The sequence below is a fragment of the Aethalodelphis obliquidens genome, unplaced genomic scaffold (genome assembly GCF_003676395.1).
Source record: "Aethalodelphis obliquidens isolate GAN/ISIS:26980383/991018 unplaced genomic scaffold, ASM367639v1 scaffold37, whole genome shotgun sequence".
NCBI classification, from domain to species: Eukaryota; Metazoa; Chordata; class Mammalia; order Artiodactyla; family Delphinidae; genus Aethalodelphis; species Aethalodelphis obliquidens.
Genome location: NW_020837981.1, coordinates 2,841,964 through 2,864,296, shown reverse-complemented (window position 1 = coordinate 2,864,296; position 22,333 = coordinate 2,841,964). Strand labels below are relative to the sequence as shown.

The 22,333-nt window shown below is 39.5% G+C and overlaps 1 protein-coding gene across 2 annotated transcripts; it reads left to right on the top strand.

Annotated features, from left to right (window-relative positions):
• Positions 1–4,322: 4,322 nt before the first annotated feature.
• GHITM (growth hormone inducible transmembrane protein) lies at positions 4,323–20,884 on the top strand. Of its 2 annotated transcripts, none has more exons than XM_027129702.1 (9): positions 4,323–4,480; positions 5,833–5,997; positions 7,000–7,099; positions 8,670–8,781; positions 9,209–9,350; positions 12,577–12,685; positions 17,593–17,781; positions 18,224–18,395; positions 19,911–20,884. In XM_027129702.1, exons 2-9 carry the CDS (start codon positions 5,869–5,871, stop codon positions 19,993–19,995), a joined length of 1,038 nt encoding a protein of 345 aa, XP_026985503.1. In that variant the 5' UTR covers positions 4,323–4,480; positions 5,833–5,868; the 3' UTR covers positions 19,996–20,884. The 2 variants fall into 2 exon arrangements, with proteins under 2 accessions (XP_026985503.1, XP_026985504.1); XM_027129703.1 differs by lacking the exon at positions 4,323–4,480 and adding an exon at positions 4,505–4,630.
• The last annotated feature ends 1,449 nt before the right edge of the window (positions 20,885–22,333 follow it).

Genomic DNA, 22,333 nt, shown 5'->3' with positions numbered 1-22,333 from the left:
AAAAACAGTATGGAGGTTCCTCGAAAAACTAAAACTAGAACTATCATATGACCCAGCAATTCCACTCCTGGGTAGGTATCAAAAAAAAAAAAAACAAACACTAATTCAAAAAGACACATGCACTCCACTGTTCATATTCATAGCAGCATTACTTACAATTGCCAAGGTATGGAAGTGACCTAAGTGTCCATCAACAGATGAATGGATAAAGAAGTTGTGATATATAAATATACACAAAGGAATACTACTCAGTCATGAAAAATAATGAAATTTTGCCATATGCAGCAACATAGATGGACGTGGCGGGCATTAGGCTAAGTGAAATCAGTCAGATGGAGAAACACAAATACTGTATGATATCACTTACACGTGGAATCTAAAACTTATAACTAATGAATATAGCAAAAAAGAAGCTGACTCACAGATAGAAAGCAAACTAGTGGTTACCAGTGGGGGTGGGGAGGGGCAATATAGGGGTAGGAGAGTGGGAGGTACAAACTATTGGGGTAAGATAGGCTCAAGGATGTATTGTACAACATGGGGAATATAGCCAGTATTTTGTAATAGCTACAAATGGAAAGTAATCTTTAAAAATTGTATACAATTTTTTTAATTTTTGAGAAATAGATAAATAAAATATATTAAAACTTTTTAATTTAACAAATAAATAAAGAGCAGCACTACTATAAAAAAAAGAAAGAAAGAAGAAACATCCATGTTAAACAAGAGGAAAAAGGTGTGGCCTGTTTTCTATCCCTCCATTCTACTTCCATGTACTGGCTCCCGGGTAGATGCCTTCAGCAGATCTCCGAGGGAGCAGCCCCCTTCTCACCCATGGCTTCATTTTCCTTCAGTTGCTGGGAGGATTTAACTGTTGAGGTTGGCACAGTTTTGTCTCTCACCCAGAGTCAGATGCTGGCTTTGTCATATAGAACACGCCATGGTCTGTTGATGCCCATCTGGGTGTCTTGCCCATGCATATTTCTGGTGACCCCTTCACTACTGAGCAGTGTCTTGAAGGGTACAAACAAGCTGGCCCATGCTCATAGCTACAGTCTTGAGTTTATCCAGGCCTCAGGGATTCTAGGACTCTCTGACATAGCAAACTTTAAGACCAAGAGAAAACAGGCTGAGGAAGATCTTGACTCCTTCATACCTGCTTTGTTTTCTGCCACTTAAACACTATTTGAGAAGTTGGTCTCCTGTGTTCAGAAATGTCACCAAACTTTCAGAGAAGAGCACCTTTGTTGGGAAACACGGTGACCACATAAGACCCGTTGGGGAAGGCAGAGAATAAAGGTCACGAACTCCCTTTTCAACTCTCTTTCACCCATACCACATCTCCTTATGGAAAAGTCTAGTAGTGTTACTGAACATAAGTTCTGTAAGCTCGGATCTTAACAAACGGCACCGCGAAGCAGAGGAAAGCTTCAAGTGAGCTTTATTAGGGAGCGCTCCAGGGCGAGGTCCACTGGTCCGAGAGAAAGGGGCCAGAGAAGTCGCACCCGGGCGAAGTTTGGGCAAGATTTTATAGGGGAAGAAGGGAAAGGGGTGTGGTGAATCTGCGAGGGCGCAGGGTATTCCTTATTTGGTGGTCTTTTCAGGTATCCTGGGGGACCGTTGGTCCCGCCCCTCGAAAGGCGGGAAGGCTGGGCTGGGTTCAAAATCCCCAGGTCAGTTCCTGGAACTGGGTGGTCCGGAATGTCTCCAGGGCAGTTTCTGGAACTGGGTGGTCCGGAGAATTTCGGTCTGATGCAACCTGTGAATCTGATTGTGTTCCCCTGCCTCGGGCCAGTTGACCTTACAAGTTCATGTGCCCAATGGACAGTAAGGCCAAACAAACCAAAATTTGTTTGAAGCAGAGAAAGGTTTATTGCAGGGCCAAGCAAGAATGGGTGGTTTATGCTGAAAAACCCCGAACTCCCAATGGTTTTTAGGGAGAAGTTTTTAATGGGCAAAATTTGCGGGGAGGGCTGCAGGGTGTGTGACTTTCTTCTGATTGGGTGGTGGTGAGGCAACAGGGCGATATCCCAGGAATCAAGAGCTCAGCCTGAAGTTACCATCCTCCACATGGGTGGGAGATTTTGTTCCTGCAGAAGAACTTAAAGGTATTATGTACATTCCATGAGAAGGAACCAGGAACCTGCCCCAAGGCTGCATTATTGTTTCTTCACTGCTCCTCCCTTGTTTCTGCATTCCCCCACTTCCCTGATTGGCAACTGTTTGAATCTGCTCTTTGGAGCTCAGGGAAGATCTAGGAGGCTGAAGCCTTTATCCTGCAAATAAGAAATGAGGGACCTGGAAAGGCTTTTGCACGCAGAAGGGCCCTTCAGCATCCTGCTCAGTTTCAGTAAGACAGGGTGAGGGTATTTATTTTAACTAAAAAGAAATAAAATATTTTTAGTCCTCGAGTCTGATTTTTCTCCTCTATAACCCACTCTCCACTTAGCCAGCAAGTGGAGGATAAGAAACCACTCAGCAGCCTTTAATAAAACTTGTAGTGTATATACAGCATTAGGATTTGTGATTCATGACTTTTTATCTTATCTGTCCTATGCTCCAAGGTCTTAGAAGCAGAGAAATTACAATTTAACACTTCATACTGAGTTTTATCTACTTCCCCCACATTTGTACCTCATCCTGTAATCTATCTCTAAACTAATGGTGCAATTATCCACACAGTTTCACTCAATTCAGAACAGAGGGATTATCCTGGGTGCCTCCCTCTTCCTTATCAGTGATAGTCATCAGTCATTAAAACCTGTAAATTCCTCCTTAGTCGTTTATCTCTGTCATACACCCCTTCTCTGTCCCTCTGTCTTAATTCCAGCCTTCATCACATTTTGCTTAAACAATTGCAGTAAATTCCCAATTGGTTTCAAAGTCAATGAAACCTCTCCTCCCTCCACACTAAGCATATCTTCCCAAGGATGTGACAAGGTAACTCTCCTGCCACAAAACATTTAACAGCTGTGGAAACAACACTAGCCCCATAGGTAAGAAAAGAAAACATGAAATCAGAAATGTTTCTTCTTTTTTGAAGATAATAAACTTTAATCAATAATCTTGAAGCAATTCACTAAGACTTAAAAAGGTATTTCGTTTATTCAGGTACGGTGTTGTGAATGCCTTCTCTTTGCTGGTAACAGAAGCTCTAGGGGAAAAACAGCACTAAGGGAACTAAACAGAGAACTTATTTGCTAGCTGATTAAATTGGGTGAAGATCTAAAGTAAGATTAAATTGATCATGCTCGATTTGTTCACTATCTCAAGCGACAGATTTCTCCAGTGTTTTCCTGCCATTTTCAGAGTGAATAAGACCTGTGTGCTGCCAAGCTGTTCTATTACCCACATAAAACGCAAACCTTTTTGTTTGTCAAGATTTACATGGTTAGAGGATTATCGTAAATCACAATTAACAATAGTTTAGGAGATTAGGTTCATGAATTTTACATGTTATTAATCACCTTATCGAAATAGTGCCCGTCTAGGGTTTTACGCAGATTTATTTTTCTTCTTAGTACTTATCACTAACAAACATTTTGTCTATTTTCTTGTCTCCACCAGAAAGTAAACGCCATAAGGCCAAGGAGTTTGTTTTGCCAAAACAATGGTACAATATGTCTTTTATTTGTATGTATCCCTAGTACAGAATTTGGTACAAAGTGAGCCTCAGTAAATATTTGTTTAACGGGTAAATGAGAATAATAGGAGGGGAAAATCTTCCTCACGTAGCCAAGAAATGGTTTTTCAACTTACAAATTACATGCATACGAATAGATCTCAAAACAACCCTGGGTAAGAGGCAGAGCCTGTTGTACCAACCTATTATACTAGCTAGTATTCACTGAACCTTGAAAATGTGTCATGGGGAGGTCACAAAGCAATGAAAGAACTCCTAAAATCCGGCCAGGCGGCCCTCCGACCTCGTGCGACTCAGCTTCTTTTGTAGATTTCACATCCGCCGCAAGAAACCCGTTGGCTCCGGTCTGAAACTGCCAATTTGGCACACTATCTGGAAATAAATTCTTGACAAGAGGAAAGAAACGGGACGAAGGAATAATTTTTAATTCTCATACTACCCTCTTTCAATTTTAAAATAATTTTTTAACTGCTGCAAGTGAAACTGTTGAGAGAAAAACGAAGGTGAGCTCCGCTACCCAGAGCTAAAATGGCTGAAATGCCTTCTCTGCCCACACCCGCGATGGACGTTGACTGCGAGGCTCCCAACAATCCTCCACGGGCCCCGCCCCTACAACTAGGAACCCCTCCTTCCTACTACCCGCCCTTCCGTTAGGCCTCCGCTCATGATTGGCTGTCCGTAGTGTTTGCGACTTCTCCGGATGTTGCGTCACGCAGCGAGCTAAAGAGACTGCGCTCACAATCAGTAAGAGGTGGGCAGAGGGTGCGAGAGGTGGTGGTCGTTGCGTTTCGCCGGCCCGGAAGGGGAACTGCGCGCCTGAGTTGACCAGGGTCTGAGGTGAGGCTCCCCCGGGCCGTGAGGCACCGCGATCCGCCGTACTACTGACAACCGGCCCCGTTGGGCCGCTGCGTGTGTGTGGGGAGGACTGGAGGCGGCGGCGCTGCGGGCTGCGTCACGGGCTGGCGGCGCGTCAGGGCCGTCCTGCAGGTGACCGGGTGGAGGGGACGGCGACTTCGGGGCCTGGGGTAGGCGGGCAGGGGCCCGCTGTCTCTGCCTGCTTCTCCCTGGGCAGCGAGGTGCTGAATCATCCCCGCGGCCGGGCCGCCCAGGCGCCGCTGTGGTAGATAAGGGGGTGCCTGCGGCTGGTGTGCTGTGGAGTGCGTTGACTTTGGGAGGCTAGAGTTTTTGCTGCCGGGCTTTCATCCGAGTCTTGTAATCCGAGCTCATCGATGCACACGAAAGTGTACGGGGTCGGTAATAGTACCCATTTTGTAGTTAAGGCACCTGAGTCTCAGGGATCAAACATTCGCACGAGGCCACTTCTAGCCTGTGATAGAAGTAAAATTCCCACTCTGGAGGCCCCTCTGAGCTGGTGCTCCTCAGTAGATGTGTTGAGGTATGAGAGGCACAGCATCTTTAGGCTGAGATGATGTAATGCCACGAAAGTGCTAGAATGATTCGGTATTTTTCCAAAGAATAGGTGTCAGTTTTGCACACCCCTCGCAGATCCCGTGGCAGAGTTGGAAGTACATTCAGATAGGTATTTAAAAGCAGATTCTTGGCTTTGGGGGTGCTAGTTAAAATACATATTACTGTGTTCTATTCCAAGGGGTTAAATCATTAGGACCGAAGTTAGACCTAGGAATCTACATTTTTAAGGTACATCCCAGGTGGTTTCAATACCTTGAATATTTTTACATCATATTTTGAAGGGAAGTAATACTTCGCATGCTTGGTTTCCACCGATGTTGTATAACCTTGCAATGTGGTATGACCTTGAAGAGTTAATCACTTCTTGGATGACATTTTTCCTCTGCTCAGAAGTTATTCTTAGCCCTTTTTTAAATTTTCCCACTGAATGCTGGTATAAATCTTCAGACAAAACCACATGTATAAAATCCATCACACACCCCTTAATTCTCTTGATATTAAATCCACTCTGTATTGGACACATAAAAGTCGTTCCTCTTGTTATTGTTCCGATTGGGATTTAAACCCATTTTGGTGGTCCATCCCAAACCAGTTCTGTGGGATGGATATCGTGAACTAACAAGGGACGAGCAGAGTATTCATCATTATCATTTTAAAAGGTCACTTTATTTCACCTTTTCTCCTAAGAGATGATTGGTTCTTTCTTAGAGCCGGTGGGTTGGTTAATGGGTGATTTTTTTGTCTCTGTCTCTAACTAGCGTTTCAGATCTGCTTGGTAAACCTGGTGCACCACCATGCTGGCCGCAAGACTTGTGTGTCTCCGGACACTACCTTCCAGGGTTTTCCACCCAGCTCTCACCAAGGCCTCCCCTGTTGTGAAGAATTCCATCACGAAAAATCAGTGGCTCTTACCACCCAGCAGGGTAAAGATAATCTGAATATTTTTATATTGTCTGTCTCTCTGTATGCTCCTGGGACCATTTTTTTGACTGATTGTGAAGCTCCCTATTCTACCATTAGTGATTTACTGAAACAGCGGTGAAAATGTACCAAATCAGCTCTTTCTCCCTATTAGTGTTCTGTTCCATCTTTATCATATATGAAAAAGAACTCCTGTAACTTCTCCTTTACTTACAGCTCTTGGAATGTCTCATTCAGAGAATTTAGAGTAATTTGTGAAGGATTGAGAGCTGTATGGTTCAACAGAGAGATCGTGGAGCCTATTTTCAAAAGCTTAAGAATATTACCATTTGGCCAATAACTTATTAATAAGTTACTAAACATGTCGTTTCAGCTCTTGTTTAGAGAATGGTAAAACAAAATCTGTCAAGTTAGAGAGAAACCCATTTCCTTTTGTAGTAGGTTTCTGCTCTAGCATTCAAATTAGGAGTATAAATTTTGAAATGTGAGGTAGATAAGGAAATATACAGAAGCTAGAAGAGACAACTTTTTTCTCTTAAATTAACTGTTCCACTGTTGAAAAAGAGCTAAAATAGAGGTAGTAGTCATCCATCCCTTTGGCTTTGTGTTAAAGGAAGGATTGAGCCCATTTCCCAGATGAAAAAATGCAGCTAATATTTACTGAATGCGTACCTTTTAAAAGTTAGTGTTTAAAATATGATAATTCTAGAGATATAAATAAAATTTGTAGTTTATGAAATAAAACAGTTCTGAAACCTGAACTAAGAAGTTAGGTTGTAATGAATTAGTGAATCACTTCGAAGATAGAGCACAAGTAGGGTCTACATTTAACTTTTTAGATTGGCTAACATACTTTCATAGTGAAGTATGTATGATTTACATACATAGAAAGTACCAAGTTACATTATACAGAGTTTTCTAGGGTGATGAGATTCTCTGTTTTATTTTGTTGTTAACATTCTTTTGGTGTGGGTGGTGTGTGTCTTTGTTTCCATGTGTATCAGGAATATGCCACCAAGACAAGACTTGGAATTCGTCGTGGGAAAACTAGCCAAGAACTCAAGGAGGCAGCTTTGGAGCCATCACTGGAAAAAATATTTAAAAGTAGGTGGCAGCCTTTAGTAAACTCGTGTTTTAAAAAAAGGTCCATGAACAGCCTCCTTAAAGTGTATGCAAACTTGTACATATGTGCATTTTGTGAGAAGAAGGGCAGTCATCCTCAGGTATCTGATGACCCTGAAAAGGTTGGTACTTCACACTGAGCTCAGTGGTCCCCAGTCACGTTTCTTCCAGAAAAAAATTTTACTTTCACCATTTTTTTTTAAGGATTATTAGGTAATGTGCCATGATCTGAAAGTTATAATCTGTTATTGAAGTTCATTTGAAGCCACGTAGAATCTTACTTCAAACATAATATTTGTATATGTTTCAGGTCAAGAGTAAATCACCAAAACATAGATGTTAATAAAAAGCTAGTTGTTCAAGAGGGGTCATCTTGATTGGCTGCCCATTTAGGGCCTCTCAGGAAGCAGTACCCTAATGACATCAGTTTGGTTCAAGTTTGGATTTCAGCTTTGCAAGTTCAGAATCTAGATTGGTAATCTACCCAAAATCAAAGAACACTACTGCTCCTTCACAGCCTTGCAAAAGGTCAATACCCATCTTCCCTGACTTAAAATGGAGTTATGTCCTGATAAACCCATCATAAGTCGAAGATGTCCTGAAGTTCAAAATATATTTAATATACCTAACTTACCAAATATCATAGCTTAGCCTAGCCTACCTTAAGCGTGTTCAGAATACTTAACATTAACCTACAGTTGGGCAAAATTATCTAACACCAAGCCTATTTTATAATTAAGTGTTGAATCCTTCCTGTGATTTATTGAATCCTGAAAGTGAAAAATAGAATTGTTGGGTGAGTACAGAATGGTTATAAGTGTATCGGCTGTTTACCCTCATGAGCAACTGGCTGACTGGGTGCCGCTGCCCAGCATCACAAGGGAGTATCGTACTGCATGACAGTAGCCCAGGAAAAGATCAAAATTAAAAATTCAAAGTACAGTTTCTACTTGAATGCATATCGTTTTTTAAAAATCTTAAGTTGGAGACCATCTGTATTTTAAAATGGGAGAGAGCCCTAGTTGGCATCCCTCAGGGCATTTCTGTCGGTCAGTTGGCCCTAGAAACCAAATTATATGAATCATAGCAACAGTGTAGTAACATTCTTAGGGAACAAACTTTGACTAAAGGGAGCAAGATGCTCTTTGTGAATACCTCCATCCAGTTAAGAGTTGATAAATTATTTCCTCTCGGTACTCTAAAAAACAAGAGCACCCTCTCCCTTGATCCTGCTGCATAAACACTAATTACATTTTTCTTTGGTTCATTTTTTTCTTGACTCCATGTAAAGCATCATCTTTGTTAATAGCACTTTAGACACAATATTAAATATAACATGTGATGTTAACATGTTTTTCTCATCTTTATTTTCTAAGAATGTCACGAGAACACACATCTCTTATGAATAAAATAACATATCACAGAAGTACCCCTACATCTACAGATACACCACCTCTGCAAATTTTGTTAGAGTGAACTTAAAGATTAATTAAGTCTAATCATTTTAGTCAAGACAGCAGTATTAACTTGCATTTCCTCCTGTGTTCTGCAGTTGATCAGATGGGAAGATGGTTTATTGCTGGAGGGGCTGCTGTTGGTCTTGGAGCTTTGTGCTACTATGGCTTGGGAATGTCTAATGAGATTGGAGCTCTTGAAAAAGCCGTGTAAGTAAATTGTTCTCAAACAATTCGTGCCTTAAAGGTTCCAGTTTTCTTCTCATCCTTATCTTTCACCACTTTTGGAGTATTTTGTGTCCAGTGTTCCAACTATGTGGAAATATACATGAAAAAAAATAGAATCTCTCATTTCCTTGGCATATATTTATTCAAACAATAAATAAAAATCTTTTACCAAGGTTATATATGTTTAAGCAAGAAGCAAATGTGTTGTTTTGTATATGTGCCAAGGGCTTATATGTTTTATATTACTTAATTTTTTATGGTAACTCCAACATGCATCATTATTTCCATGATACTGGAATAAGATTTAGAGCAATAAAGTGATATTTCTCAAGATCTCCCACCTAGTAAATGATTCAACCAAAATTCACATTCATAATTCTATAAATTAACTGTGTTGTGTTTCTTACAGAATTTGGCCTCAGTATGTGAAGGATAGAATTCATACCACCTATATGTACTTAGCAGGAAGTATCGGCATAACAGCTTTGTCTGCCCTGGCAGTGAATAGAACTCCTGCCCTCATGAACTTCATGATGAGAGGCTCTTGGGTGGTAAGTTAGCTTGTTTTTGTTTTCCTTTCCCACTAAATAGCAAAAGATTAAATGAAAACTATCGGAGGAGGGGATTAAATGGAAAGAATACCTTACTATATTAAACAGATCTTTGTTCAAGTAATATATGAATTATTAGTGCAGCTGAAACAAAGTAGGAAATACCTTCTTAGGCAAGTCAGCTATTATTCCTTGTTGAATATGTATTTTAGTAGCAGCAAAGATGTTGGAACCTAAACTTACAGGAACATTCTACTTATCTAGCAGCAGATATCAAACAGCTCTATTTTGTAGTAATTTACTAAAAAATAAAGCCGATGAAAAATCCATCTTATGTGGCACATATATACAGTGGAATATTAGCCATAAAAAGAAACGAAATTGAGTTATTTGTAGTGAGGTGGATGGACCTAGAGTCTGTCAGACAGAGTGAGTCAGAAAGAGAAAAACAAATACCGTATGCTAACACACATGGAATCTAAAAGGAAAAAAACGGTTCTGAAGAACTTAGGGGCAGGACAGGAATAAAGACGCAGACGCAGAGAATGGACGGGGAGGGGGAAGGGTAAGCTGGGACGAAGTGAGAGAGTGGCATGGACATATATACACTACCAAACGTAAAATAGATAGCTAGTGGGAAGGAGCCGCATAGCACAGGGAGATCAGATCAGCTCGGTGCTTTGTGACCACCTAGAGGGGTGGGATAGGGAGGGTGGGACGGAGACGCAAGAGGGAAGAGTTATGGGGATATATGTATACATATAGCTGATTCACTTTGTTATACAGCAGCAACTAATACACCATTGTAAAGCAATTATACTCCAATAAAGATGTTAAAAAAAAATCCATCTTGGAGGTCAGTGGAGAATAGCTGTCACAAAAACCCAAGCACTCTATACTACTAGGAGTAGAATAGTGCTGGCACTATTCTGAACTTTTCTTGACCCTATATAAGGTTTTATATTCAGTGAGAGTTTCTTGAGCATTTGTTGTTTTACTAGCATTTTTTTATTTTAGTAGGAGAGGACAGGGTAGTCGAGTTTTGTGAAAAAAAAAAACAGCTTGGGCAAAGGAGAGGAGGTAGTCATTACAAGTGACTTTATAATCCCATTCAAGTGAAGTTTAAGTGTTCGAGGTCTGGAGTGTGAAGAAGACACAATTAGAAAGGGTGTGTTTGATTGCCAAGCTGAAGAGAGCACCTAAGCGGTTAGAGGCCATTGCAGATACTAGGACAGCAAAAGTATGATTTGTATTTGAGCTTTAAGAACTAATGTGGAAGAGACGGGAAGCAAGTGTACCAGCTGTGCCTTTTCAAGGTCTAAAATGATGGTAATGCAAACTAGATCATCGAGTGTGAGACTGGAAGGGAATGGGAGATGGGAAAGTTTATATAACACACACTTCCCACAGCAAATTCCCACTGATTCTTCCCATGGGCAACCCAGATCCCTATGACTTCCAAATCTGTAATGTTTCCACTATTCTGTACTTTCCAAAAGGAGAACCATTTCAGTTGTGTAGCCATTTAGACACTTCAGTATTAGGGTCTTGCTTCTCAGATGGGTGTCATGAATCTCCTAGCCTAGAGGTTATTGAAGGCACAGAATCAACTTGTTGCATTCTCATCAGGTAATGTCAGTTTTAATCAGAGGTAAACAGTTTAAAGCAATGCTTTTGTAATAAAGCAAACATGAAAGATTAAAATATACAAAAGAGTTTAGCCCCTAAAATAAGACTTCAAGGAGGTTTTGTGCTTGGGCCATATTCTCAGGTGCTTGGTGGGCATAAGATCAGTCTCACCTGCCTTTAGGGCTGCTTAAGTAAAATAGTTTAGAAAGTCAGACAGGTGCTACAGAGAGGAAGCAGCCTTTGGGAGGTGACAGACATACACACAGATAATGTCAAAGTTTGTACCAAGTGCTTTTGGAACAGAGTAGAGACATCTGACACTGCTTATTACAGCCAGGGTACCTACCAGAAAAACTTTTCAGGCAAAGAGGTGATCCTTGAATATGTCAACCAGATAGGAAGGAGGTATTTTTAGGCACAATAAACAAAATTAAAGAGGTGTGAAACTGGGGCATGTTCGCAGCCTACCAGTTCAGTGTACCTGGAGTGTAGAGTATGGGAAGGTAAAAGGCAAAAAATGAACCTGGATGATGAAGGACTTTAAAAGAAAAATATATAATTGTGTTAAATATCCTGAAAATGCTTTGCATAGAGATAGATGAAGTAGCTTTTAGTAATTGTTTCTCCATTGGAAGGTGGTGAAGTAGAACCCAGCGTGCTTTTCTGTGTTATGAGTGAAGGCTTTCGCATTCTCAGCAAAAACAGCTGTTATGTTTACCTGTACTTTACCTCAGAGGCTGACCGTTCTGATGCCCGTGGGTTAGACATAGTGCAGATGAGTGAGGCAGGCCTGGTATGTCACGTGGGGTTTTGGCATCTAGAGAAAGCCTTCCAACTAAATGCGTTCTCGCTCAATTGTTTTTTGAATAGTTGGCCAAACAAAACATCTGCTGCCTGATCTTGCCCAAGGGCTGCAAGTTTGCAATTTCTGCTTTAAATTTCCTGAAGATTGATTATCATCTTTCATTACAAACATTTCTTCCTTGTTATGCACAAGGAATATTTAAATGTATAACAATGGATAATCGAAGATAGACAAAGAAAGGAGATGAGGGCCAATTCAGCCAGAAAATTGGGAGGATAGAAATGTAGAATCTTATTTCTCATCTTTTCCATGTGCTGCTTTTTTTCAGGTTTTCATTTAGCAAATATAGAGTTTGAGACAATGTGAGAGATATATATATATATATATTCTAATTGGTGTATCATGACTAACTTTTTTAATGTTACTTGTGCTATACCAAAATAAATATAATTAAAAATAATTATTCTGGGATTTTTAAAGGGGTTTTGTTATACCTTTGTCTAACAAGAATAAAATTTTTTAAAGATGATGTTATCTTCCAGAGCTCTACTCATTCACTTAAAGTTGTCTGGAAAACTTTATGTATGATAGTAGGGGGTGCTCTTGCTAATTTGACCAAACTGAAATAAGCACAAGGCCTTTTAATGTGCTAGAAAAATATAGGATTCTGTTTATTATCCTTCATCTTTTTAAACATGGTTTATTGGAGGGACTAACTGGACTTGGAACCTGTGAGTTTCTACTTTGTTGTTGTATTAGGATCAATTTTTCTTAGTAATACATGTCTTTCAGACAATTGGTGCAACCTTTGCAGCCATGATTGGAGCTGGAATGCTGGTCCAGTCGATATCATATGACCAGAGCCCAGGCCCAAAGCATCTTGCTTGGTTACTGCATTCTGGTATGTTCTGTTTTACAGTTGTTGTTAAACAATCTTAAATACTGCCTTTTTTGATGGCTCTTCACAGTCGTAAATGATAATGTACACAATTTAATTAAGCCTCATGTCTGCTAAATACTTACGGTTTTCTGCACTTATTCCTGGTAGTATTATTGCCAGATCTCCACTCTGGAAAGTTAATGATTCTGATACTAAGACCATGGACAGCCCCAGTATTACACTTGCCTCTGGTGACAGTCTAGTATATGCAGAGATTTCCTTTTATGTATTTTGTCTAATACCAGGAGGATTTCAGATCTGATACACATCACTTGAGAATTGTTCTTGTTGTATATCTTTAGAAAAATAAGAAACTGGGGGTCTCTACCAGAGAAGGAGGACGTAAGATGTGTGAAAGAATAGGAGCAGAGGTTTTTGCAGTGGAGCATTGGGAAGAAGAAAGCAGTCAAAAAGATCTTTGGAAATTCACTTCCGTGTGTGATGCAGTTAGCTGGGTCAGTAGATAGTTTTTGGCACAAAGTTACTGTGGGCAGGACAGAGGCTGTCCAACCCTGGTATTGCGGAACAGTATTAATATTCCTTTAGGTATATGTAATATTTTCCTTAATTATGGAAAGATAAATATTTTAAAGTTTACATAAAGTATTTTCCATTGCAAGTATCCCAGGGTATTGTGCCTCTGGGTTGAGTAAAGAACACCAGATGCAGAAACAAAAATGCTCTAGATGCATGATCTTTACCACAAGCCAAGAGCAATTTTATAAGCATTTCCATGAAAATTCCAGGGAGACAGACTGAAATGTTTTTAACGTGGGTTAATAAATGGAAATTAGTTTTGGGGTACCCAGTATGATGAATTTCCAGTGTGAAATACATCATTTGTATTCTTCATGTGCTGGCTTTGTTTTGGTGAATGTGAGAGAGCATGACTTCCCAGCCTTGGTTTTCAAGCCTCTCTTCCATTAGGTCTTAGGTAATTCAACCATAGATATTTTCCATGGACCTTTACAAGACAGAACTTTTGTGGTTGGGAGGGCGATGGTCCCAATATTTTCTTCTAATACCAGTAACATGCTTTTAAGAAAAAAATTACTTAAAACGTAGTGTGTGCATTTGCTATAAAATTTAATATCTCTTAGTGCCATATAAATATTCAAGGATTATTCAACGTCTTAGCCAGTAAATAGAGTTCTACACCTGTTTCCCATTTTAGACACTGTTTCCTTGAATAAACAGGTTCAGTGTCATTTTATCTCTGATAAATAGTAGATCCACTTGTTGAATTAAAGTAGCTATGTAGTTTTAATTCGAGCTAGAATAAGTAAGCCTTTCTACCTGTGTTGCTTAGAAAACCTCTTCTTATCTGATATTATTGTAACATATAAATTACTTAAGTTCTGGGTGGTTTTTGGGGGGTTTTTTTTGGTTGTTTTTTTTTATGTGTGGTACGCAGGCCTCTCACTGTTGCCTCTCCGGTTGCGGAGCACAGGCTCCGGACGCGCAGGCTTAGCGGCCATGGCTCACGGGCCCAGCCGCTCTGCGGCATGTGGGATCTTCCCAGACCGGGGCACAAACCCGTGTCCCCTGCATCAGCAGGTGGACTCTCAACCACTGCGCCACCAGGGAAGCCCAGTTCTGGGTGTTTTATGTGTGTTGGAGGGCAGTCCCCAAGGCCACCCATTCATTCAGCAATTTGTTAGATGGAGTCACAGGACTCAGCATATAGTTATACTCAGAGCTAAGGTTTATTACAGTGAAAGGATACACAACAGGATCAGAAAGGGAGAAAGATACAGGCAAAGTCTAGAGTGTGGAGAAATCCACACACAGGCTTTCAGTGCTGTCTCCTCCCTTTGAGGGCACACGGCAAGAATGCGAAATGTGCAGTAACATGTACAATGTTTCTGCCCAGGGAAGCCCATTAGAGACTCAGCACCCAAGGTTTTTATTGGGGGCTGACCATTTAGGGACCCTCCTAGCAACTACCAAAATTCAGACTCCCAGAAGGAAAGCAGGCATTCAGCATAACTCATTTTTTGCATAAATAGTCTAACCCTAAGGTTAGAGAATGGTTCCAGTGCCAAGTTCTCAGATGCCAGCCAAGGACTAACCTTGCAAGCAGGTCTTTGTAAAGGTAGGCTTAGGTCTGCTGTGTTAACCCTTTCTTGCGCAGTATGAATGCCATTTTTTTCTTTTTTTAATTTGTTTTCAGAATTTGCTTTATTCTTCATAAACATCTTGGGAAGCTGTGTGTGCAGGCATTAGGCTGTCCATATGTTCATGGATGAGGAAGCTGAGGCTGGGTGAAGTCACACAGCAGGAAGTGCCAAAGTCAAGACTGACACCCCCCAATGTTATTTCTCTTTTTTTCTTTTCTTTTTTTTCCATAAATTTATTATTTATTTATTTATTTTTGGCTGCATTGGGCCTTCGTTGCTATGCGCAGGCTTTTCTCTAGTTGCGATAAGTGGGGGCTGCTCTTCGTTGTGGTGTGCGGGCTTCTCATTGCAGTGGCTTCTCTTGTTGCGGAGCATGGGCTCTAGGCACATGGGCTTCAGTAGTTGTGGCACGCAGCCTCAGTAGTTGTGGCTTGTGGCTTCTAGAGCGCAGGCTCAGCAGTTGTGGCACACGGGCTTAGTTGCTCCGCAGCACGTGGGATATTCCTGGACTAGGGCTCGAACCCATGTCTCCTGCACTGGCAGGTGGATTCTTAACCACTGTGCCACCAGGGAAGCCCCTAATGTTATTTCTTAAAGTCCAACTCTCTGTCTAATTCTTCATTCACTGGCATGATGGAGTTTCAGACCCCTTTAATCCAACGTGGATGACCTAAGGGCAACCACTCACAGAGTCAAAGAGACATCAAAGCCAGGTTTTGACCCAGGATAAACATCCCAATGCATTCTATTTTCATTTTTCATACAGATGTTTAATACCTTGTGGACACAGCTGTGGTCTCAATCAGGCCTAAGTGATACTGTGCAAGAATTACTGAAACGCTCGCTGAAAGCTAGTCTCTTCTGTGTTTTCCCCCTGCTTTATTGAGATATAACTGATACATGATATTGTATAAGTTTAAGGCATACAACATGTTGATTTGACACATTTATATATTACAAAATGATTACTACCATAGCATTAACCTTCATTTCGTATTTACCGTATCTTTTTTATGATGAGAACATTTAAGATCTACTCTCTTAGCAGCATTTATGATGTGGTATTTATTAGCTGTAATCATGATGTACATTACGTCCTCAAACTTGTTAATCATAACTGGAAGCTTGTACCCCTTGACAGGTATCTCCGCATTTTCGTCTCCCCCCAGCCCGTAGTAACCACCACTATGCTCTGTTTCTCTGTTTGACTTTTTTAGATTCCATGTATAAGTGAGATCATACGATATTTGTCTTTCTCTGTCCAACTTATTTCACTTAGCATAATGCCCTCAAGATCCATCTGTATTGTCAAGAAGTGCAACATTTCATTCTTTTTTGAGTCTGAATAATATTCCATTGTTTATATATACCGCATCTTCTTTATCCATCCATCCATTGACAAACACTTGGGTTGTTTTCATATCCTGATTTCAGTTCCTTTGCTTATAAACCCAGAATTGAGATTGCTGGATCATATGATAGTTGTGTTTATTTTTTGAGGAACCTTCATACTTGTTTTCCCCAGTGGATGTACTAATTTCCTGAAGGGCAGTTTTCATTCACAATAATAATGTTGAGCTATTCTTATTAGTTTTGTAATTGATTTGTCCTTAAGCAGCAAACATCTATTGCCATTTAAGATTTCTATCAGTATCACTGGAAAAAATCTCAATAATCTCCTTGAAAGTTTTTCTTAAAATTTTGCTGTCAGTTGCAAAACTGATAGGAATTCTGATAGAAATGTCATACAGACGAATTTCTATCCAATGTCTTTCCTAGAGCCAAAAATTTTTAAATTTTTCATCATCATGTGATAAAATATGCCCTGTTACTTGATCTAGAAATGTTAGTCTCAAGAGACACACTGGTATTAAAATTTCAGTGTGAAGGTAGCTCTGTGCTTATTCCATGAGTTCAACTATGCACATTTAATGTTTAAGAAAAGGGTATAGTTGAGAATTCCCTGGCCGTCTAGTGGTTAGGACTCTATGCTTCCACTGCAGGGGACCCAGGTTCAATCCTTGGTCGGGGAACGAAGATCCCACCAGCACATGGTACTGCCAAAAAAAAAAAAAAAAGAAAAGGGTATAGCTTGTTCTACTCAATACGGAAAGAATGCCTTATCTGGGATCTGTTTTTTTTTAAATAAAAGATTTCTATTTACCTTTGCTAATGAAATTATTGTTACTATACTTTGGGTGGACATGTTTATAAATATCTAACAACTAAAATTGCTTTTTCCAAGCTGTGATTACATTCCCTATTACACAAGGTAACAGCAGCATCTGTCCGTGAAGTTCCTACTTTAAGATTAGCATCATATACTTAGTCTTTCCTTTTACTGTGTTCTCTTTCAGCACAGTAGATTTGACCTTCAGTTATTTTAAGCCTTTCATCTCAGTTCTTCCAAATGTGAATATTGTTATAAAGACTATTGGTAGACTCAGATCCAAATAATGAACTACACTGAATTTGACATAGTTACTAAAACTCTAGATTAGTGTTTTTACTTGTGTGAGTTTTGACTGATTGACTAGGAATCGTGTTAGTTGTGATTTAGAATTTGGATAGGTACAAGTTTTAGTTGTGGGGTTTTGGGGATAGCGTCACCTAAATAAGGAGAAGACTTTTTGTAATCACATTGTTTAACTATAAGCTACAATATGTTCAGATGGCATGTTAGAAGAAGCATTTTCCTTTTGGTTGTTGTTTAGTAAATATTTAACTGCCTGCTTGCTCTTTCTCCAGGTGTGATGGGTGCAGTGGTGGCTCCTCTGACGATATTAGGGGGGCCTCTTCTCCTCAGAGCTGCATGGTACACAGCTGGTGTTGTGGGAGGCCTCTCCACTGTGGCCATGTGTGCACCCAGTGAGAAGTTTTTGAACATGGGAGCACCCCTGGGCGTGGGCCTGGGTGTCGTCTTTGTGTCCTCACTAGGTAAGCCACTGTGCTTTGACGCTTGGTTCTTGGTTCATGATGTCCTAAAATCATCTGACATACTCAGGTATCCTAATGGAGAGAATTTAGTAAGTGTCATTTTTAAAAGTTGGTTAAAACATGTATGCTAATTTGACTGGATTTGCTCGTTTGGCATCATGGCAAACCATTATTATTGGTTTTACCAAATACATGTAAAACGGGAAAGTTGGTCTGGAGAACATGAAAATTGCTCTGATGCAGGAACTTTCCTATAATGTGGGCAAGTGACCCATTGTAAGAATGAGTATAATGGGTTTTGAACTGAATGTATGTAAAATTAGAGCACATACTCGGATGTTTCCTTATCTGTGCAACATGCCAAAGAAGAAAACTTTTTTAAGTGATGCTGATTGTAAATCCAGTTACAGAAAAATACTTTTTTTCCCCATTTTGATTTCAGGATCTATGTTTCTTCCACCTACCACTGTGGCTGGCGCCACGCTGTACTCGGTGGCAATTTATGGTGGATTAGTTCTTTTCAGCATGTTTCTTCTGTATGATACACAGAAAGTAATCAAGCGTGCAGAAGTAGTACCAGTGTATGGAGTTCAAAAATATGATCCCATCAATTCGTAAGTAGCCTTTAATGTCTTTTCTTTGTTGCATAAGGACATTTGTGTTGCTTTGGCCTGTTTTGTTTTATGACTGTGTTAGTTTCCAAGGACTGCTATAACAAATTATATAAACTGGCTGATTTAAAACAACAGAAATTTATTCTCTCATAGTTCCAGAGTCCAGAAGTCTGAAATCAAGGTATCATCAGGGTTGGTACCTTCTGAGGGCCCTAGGGGAGAATCTCCTCCATGCCTCTCTCCTAGCTTCTTGTCATGGCCAGCCATCCTTGGCATTCCTTGGCTTGTAGATGTATCACTGTAATCTTTACTCCTGTCCTCATATGATGTTCTCCCTGTATCTCTGTCTCTTATAATGATGCCATATTGAATTAAGGCTCACCCTTCTCCAGTATTACCTCTTCTTAACTCACATCTTAATTATAATCGCAAAGACCCTATTCCCAAGTAACGTCACATTCACAGGTACCACAGATTAGGACTTGAACATATCTTTTGAGTTCAACCTGCAACAATGACTTTGTTGAATTTTACTATTTTATTTCTGTTATTATTTGGTCTGTTCTCTTTCCTTAGTAAGCTATGTATACACAGAACATTTGATTATATTGCAACTAAGTGTAATAATTAGGTATATATTCAATTGATTCAGAGTATTTTACCTATTTTGTTAATTAGCCTTATAGTGCTTTTGTTGGTCAATTAATTTTGCGTGTGTGTAATTTATATTTAACAGACTTTAAAACTGAAGAAAAGATGTATTAGTCAAGTGTTATTTTTGGAAAGTGTACATAATTGAAATTTTTAATAGAAAAGCCTATTTTATTAAAAATTGGAAACACTTCAATTTTTAATTTTTTATTAAAAATTGAAAATTCCATTTTGGAGATATTCAACTGTAGCTGATGTTGTGTTGTACAATAATGCTTTTTCCTTTCCTTGGCCTCTCCACCAAAGTAGGTTATTTTATTTAAGTAATTTCCTTGAGTTTCATGGTGTCTACCACATTTTTTAAAGTAATTTATTTTTATTTCTTTAAAACTTAATGTAATGATTTTTTTAAACATTGCTATAATGCTCACAGATTTGTGGCAGGTTTTTTGGGGGTAATCAGGGGAGGCATTGAGGGAGTGTGTTATATTTTAAAATGCCAGACTTGTGTCTGACACATTTTTGTGAAGGTGTTTCTTTGGTTTTTATTTTGATTATTTCATTGTCTATCACCCATTTCTTTTTTTTTTAAAAGCAAGATACTGTACTCATAGTAGAGTGTCAGAGAATATAATGATTTTTAAAACTGCCCTTTAACACTTAAAAGATTAATCTGCCAAAAGAAAAATCTTGATAGTTTTCTAGTCTAGGACTTCCTTAGTTGGCGTCTTTTTTAAAATTTCCATTTCATATACCTGGGACAAATAATCAGTGTTGCGCTTTCTTCTCTCCTACATTACGAAATAGTTTTTGTCATTGTTACGAGAATTACATCATATTTAACAGGCATAATTTCTTTCCTAGGATGCTGGGAATCTACATGGATACATTAAACATATTTATGCGAGTTGCCAGTATTCTAGCAACTGGAGGCAACAGAAAGAAATGAAGTGACTCAGCTTCTGACTTCCTTAATACATCTGGCTTGTTTAATAGGGGCAGATATTCTTTAAATAGTTTGTGCAAGCAGCTTTCGTTGAAGTTTAGAAGATAAGAACTTGTCAACATGTTTCAGGTGTTCCAGTAATGTGATGCTTCAGGTCTGCTTTTTCTTCTGGAGAATAAATTCAGTAGTTCTCTTCCAAATAGCACACACATTTTCAATTCTTGTGTTTGAGTAATTCTAAAATGTTCTAATGAATATGAAAACCAAGTTTTGTGTTGCAGGAATTTAAGTATTTTATCTATTTTTAAATTTATTTGGTTAAGTGAAATTTAGCAAACTTGTATACCTGCATTTTTCATTTTGGATTGCAGAATATTAGCAAGTAATGTCATAAGTGATGTAGGGGTTTGGTAAAGGGACCAGAGAGAAGTAAAGCGACACCTGCAGTCTTTCTTTGAATACTTAGAACTTAGCACTTGTGTAATTGTGGTGAGCCAGTGAGGGGGTCTGGATGTTTGGAAACAAGTCATGGCTGTACATCTGCTGAACTTATCAGAAGCACTGAGCAGAAAACAAAGACATAGGTGATTCTCCAGGCTCTCCTTACGACGTGGATGTCATCATGTTTGGCTTCTCATTGTTTGACACTGTTAGGAGAGTCCACAATGCTAATCATGTGGAGAATTCCTGTTACATACATTATGTGTGTGTGTAAGTCTTACTTTTGAATCGTCTAGTAGAACAAAATATCCTTAAAACACTCAGGAAAATAATATTCGAAGCAGGAAAATTGTTGCATTTTAAGTATACAAACAATATGTGCATAGTTGCTGAATATTTTTGCAAATTTATTGAAATGTTTAAAGGAATAAATGCTTGCCTTTCTTATCTCTTCAGGCTTTAACTTTTATATCAGAAAAGCCTATTCGTGGTTTACACTTGAGATTATGAAAGCAGTTTTCCCCCTCAGATTTAGTTTCTTGCATTCCCTCTCAGAGGAATCACTAAAAAAAGGAAGGCAGGGCTTCCCTGGTGGTGCAGTGGTTAGGAATCCACCTGCCAATGCAGGGGACACGGGTTCGAGCCCTGGTCTGGGAAGATCCCACATGCCGCGGAGCAACTAAGCCCGTGCACCACAGCTACTGAGCCTGCGCTCTAGAGCCCGCAAGCCACAACTACTGAGCCCGTGTGCCTAGAGCCCATGCTCCGCAACAAGAGAAGCCACCGCAATGAGAAGCCTGTGCACCTCGACGAAGAGTGGCCCCCGCTCGCTGCAACTAGAGAAAGCCCGCGCACAGCAACGAAGACCCAACACAGCCAAAAATAAATAAATTAAATAAATAAATTTATTTAAAAAAAGAAGGCGGCAAAGCGAGGCTTCTTTCGTGAACTATATTGATCAAAATTGTAATGGAGAAAATGCTTCACTAGAGTTTCCCCTAGCAGAATTCTCCTTTCCTCCATAGGCCATTATTTAACTCTCTTGTGCCATTTATAAGTTTTTTGATACAGAAGAGTTATTTTTGGAAGTTCTTATGAATGAAATAAGTGTATGATTATTGAGATAGTTGGTGTTTTGACAAATATTTACTACAGTAATCCATAAATAACTATTCTCCCCACCTCAAGTTACATAGGATGCCTATTTCTGAAATAATAATGGTTCTAGCCAGATGGTGATTGGTCTGTAATTATTCCAGCTGAACCATATGCATGTTATTGAATAGGAGATTTGTTCAAGAAAGCAACTTAATCCCTTACTGATGTAGTATATAGAGTATGGTATGATTATAACTATGGTCCTTACAGCTAGACTGCATTTATCTGAACCGCAGCTCTTCCACTTATTCCTTACGTGACCTTTGGCAAATGACTTAACCTCTCTGTGCCCATTTCCTTATCTGTAAGATGAAGATGATACAGAACCTACCTCAGGGTTAAGGTGAAATGTGCAGGCACTTAGTAAACGCTATGTAAGTTTTAGCTGCTGTTGCTGGCTGGTTTTGAAGGGTTTTTTCCTAAGAAAGATCTATGAAACTTCTGTGTGTTCCCTTCTCTACCGTAGCCCCTGTACAGTGTGATCTTGGAGTGAAATCTTACCGGTCCTGTTGTTGTCAGTCACGTTTTAGCACACAAAGTTTATATCCTTATGTTGGGATGATATACACACAACACAAAATGATATAATTTCAACAGTGGTATCAGGCAAAGGCTTATCTAGAAAATAAAGGGGTTTTTTTTGTTTATTTTTTTTAATGACAGCATTTTATTATAGCACTTTTTCTGATTTTGCTAAGACAGTGAAGACTTCAATATAAAATGTGAATATAAGTTAAAATAT

Excerpts from the sequence above, each read along its gene's own strand:
- GHITM (XM_027129702.1), top strand. The coding sequence starts at position 5,869 with ATGCTGGCCGCAAGACTTGTGTGTCTCCGGACACTACCTTCCAGGGTT. Across the intron at positions 8,782-9,208 it reads GGAGCTCTTGAAAAAGCCGT|AATTTGGCCTCAGTATGTGA; the intron begins GTAAGTAAATTG and ends TGTTTCTTACAG. Across the intron at positions 17,782-18,223 it reads CGTCTTTGTGTCCTCACTAG|GATCTATGTTTCTTCCACCT; the intron begins GTAAGCCACTGT and ends TTTTGATTTCAG.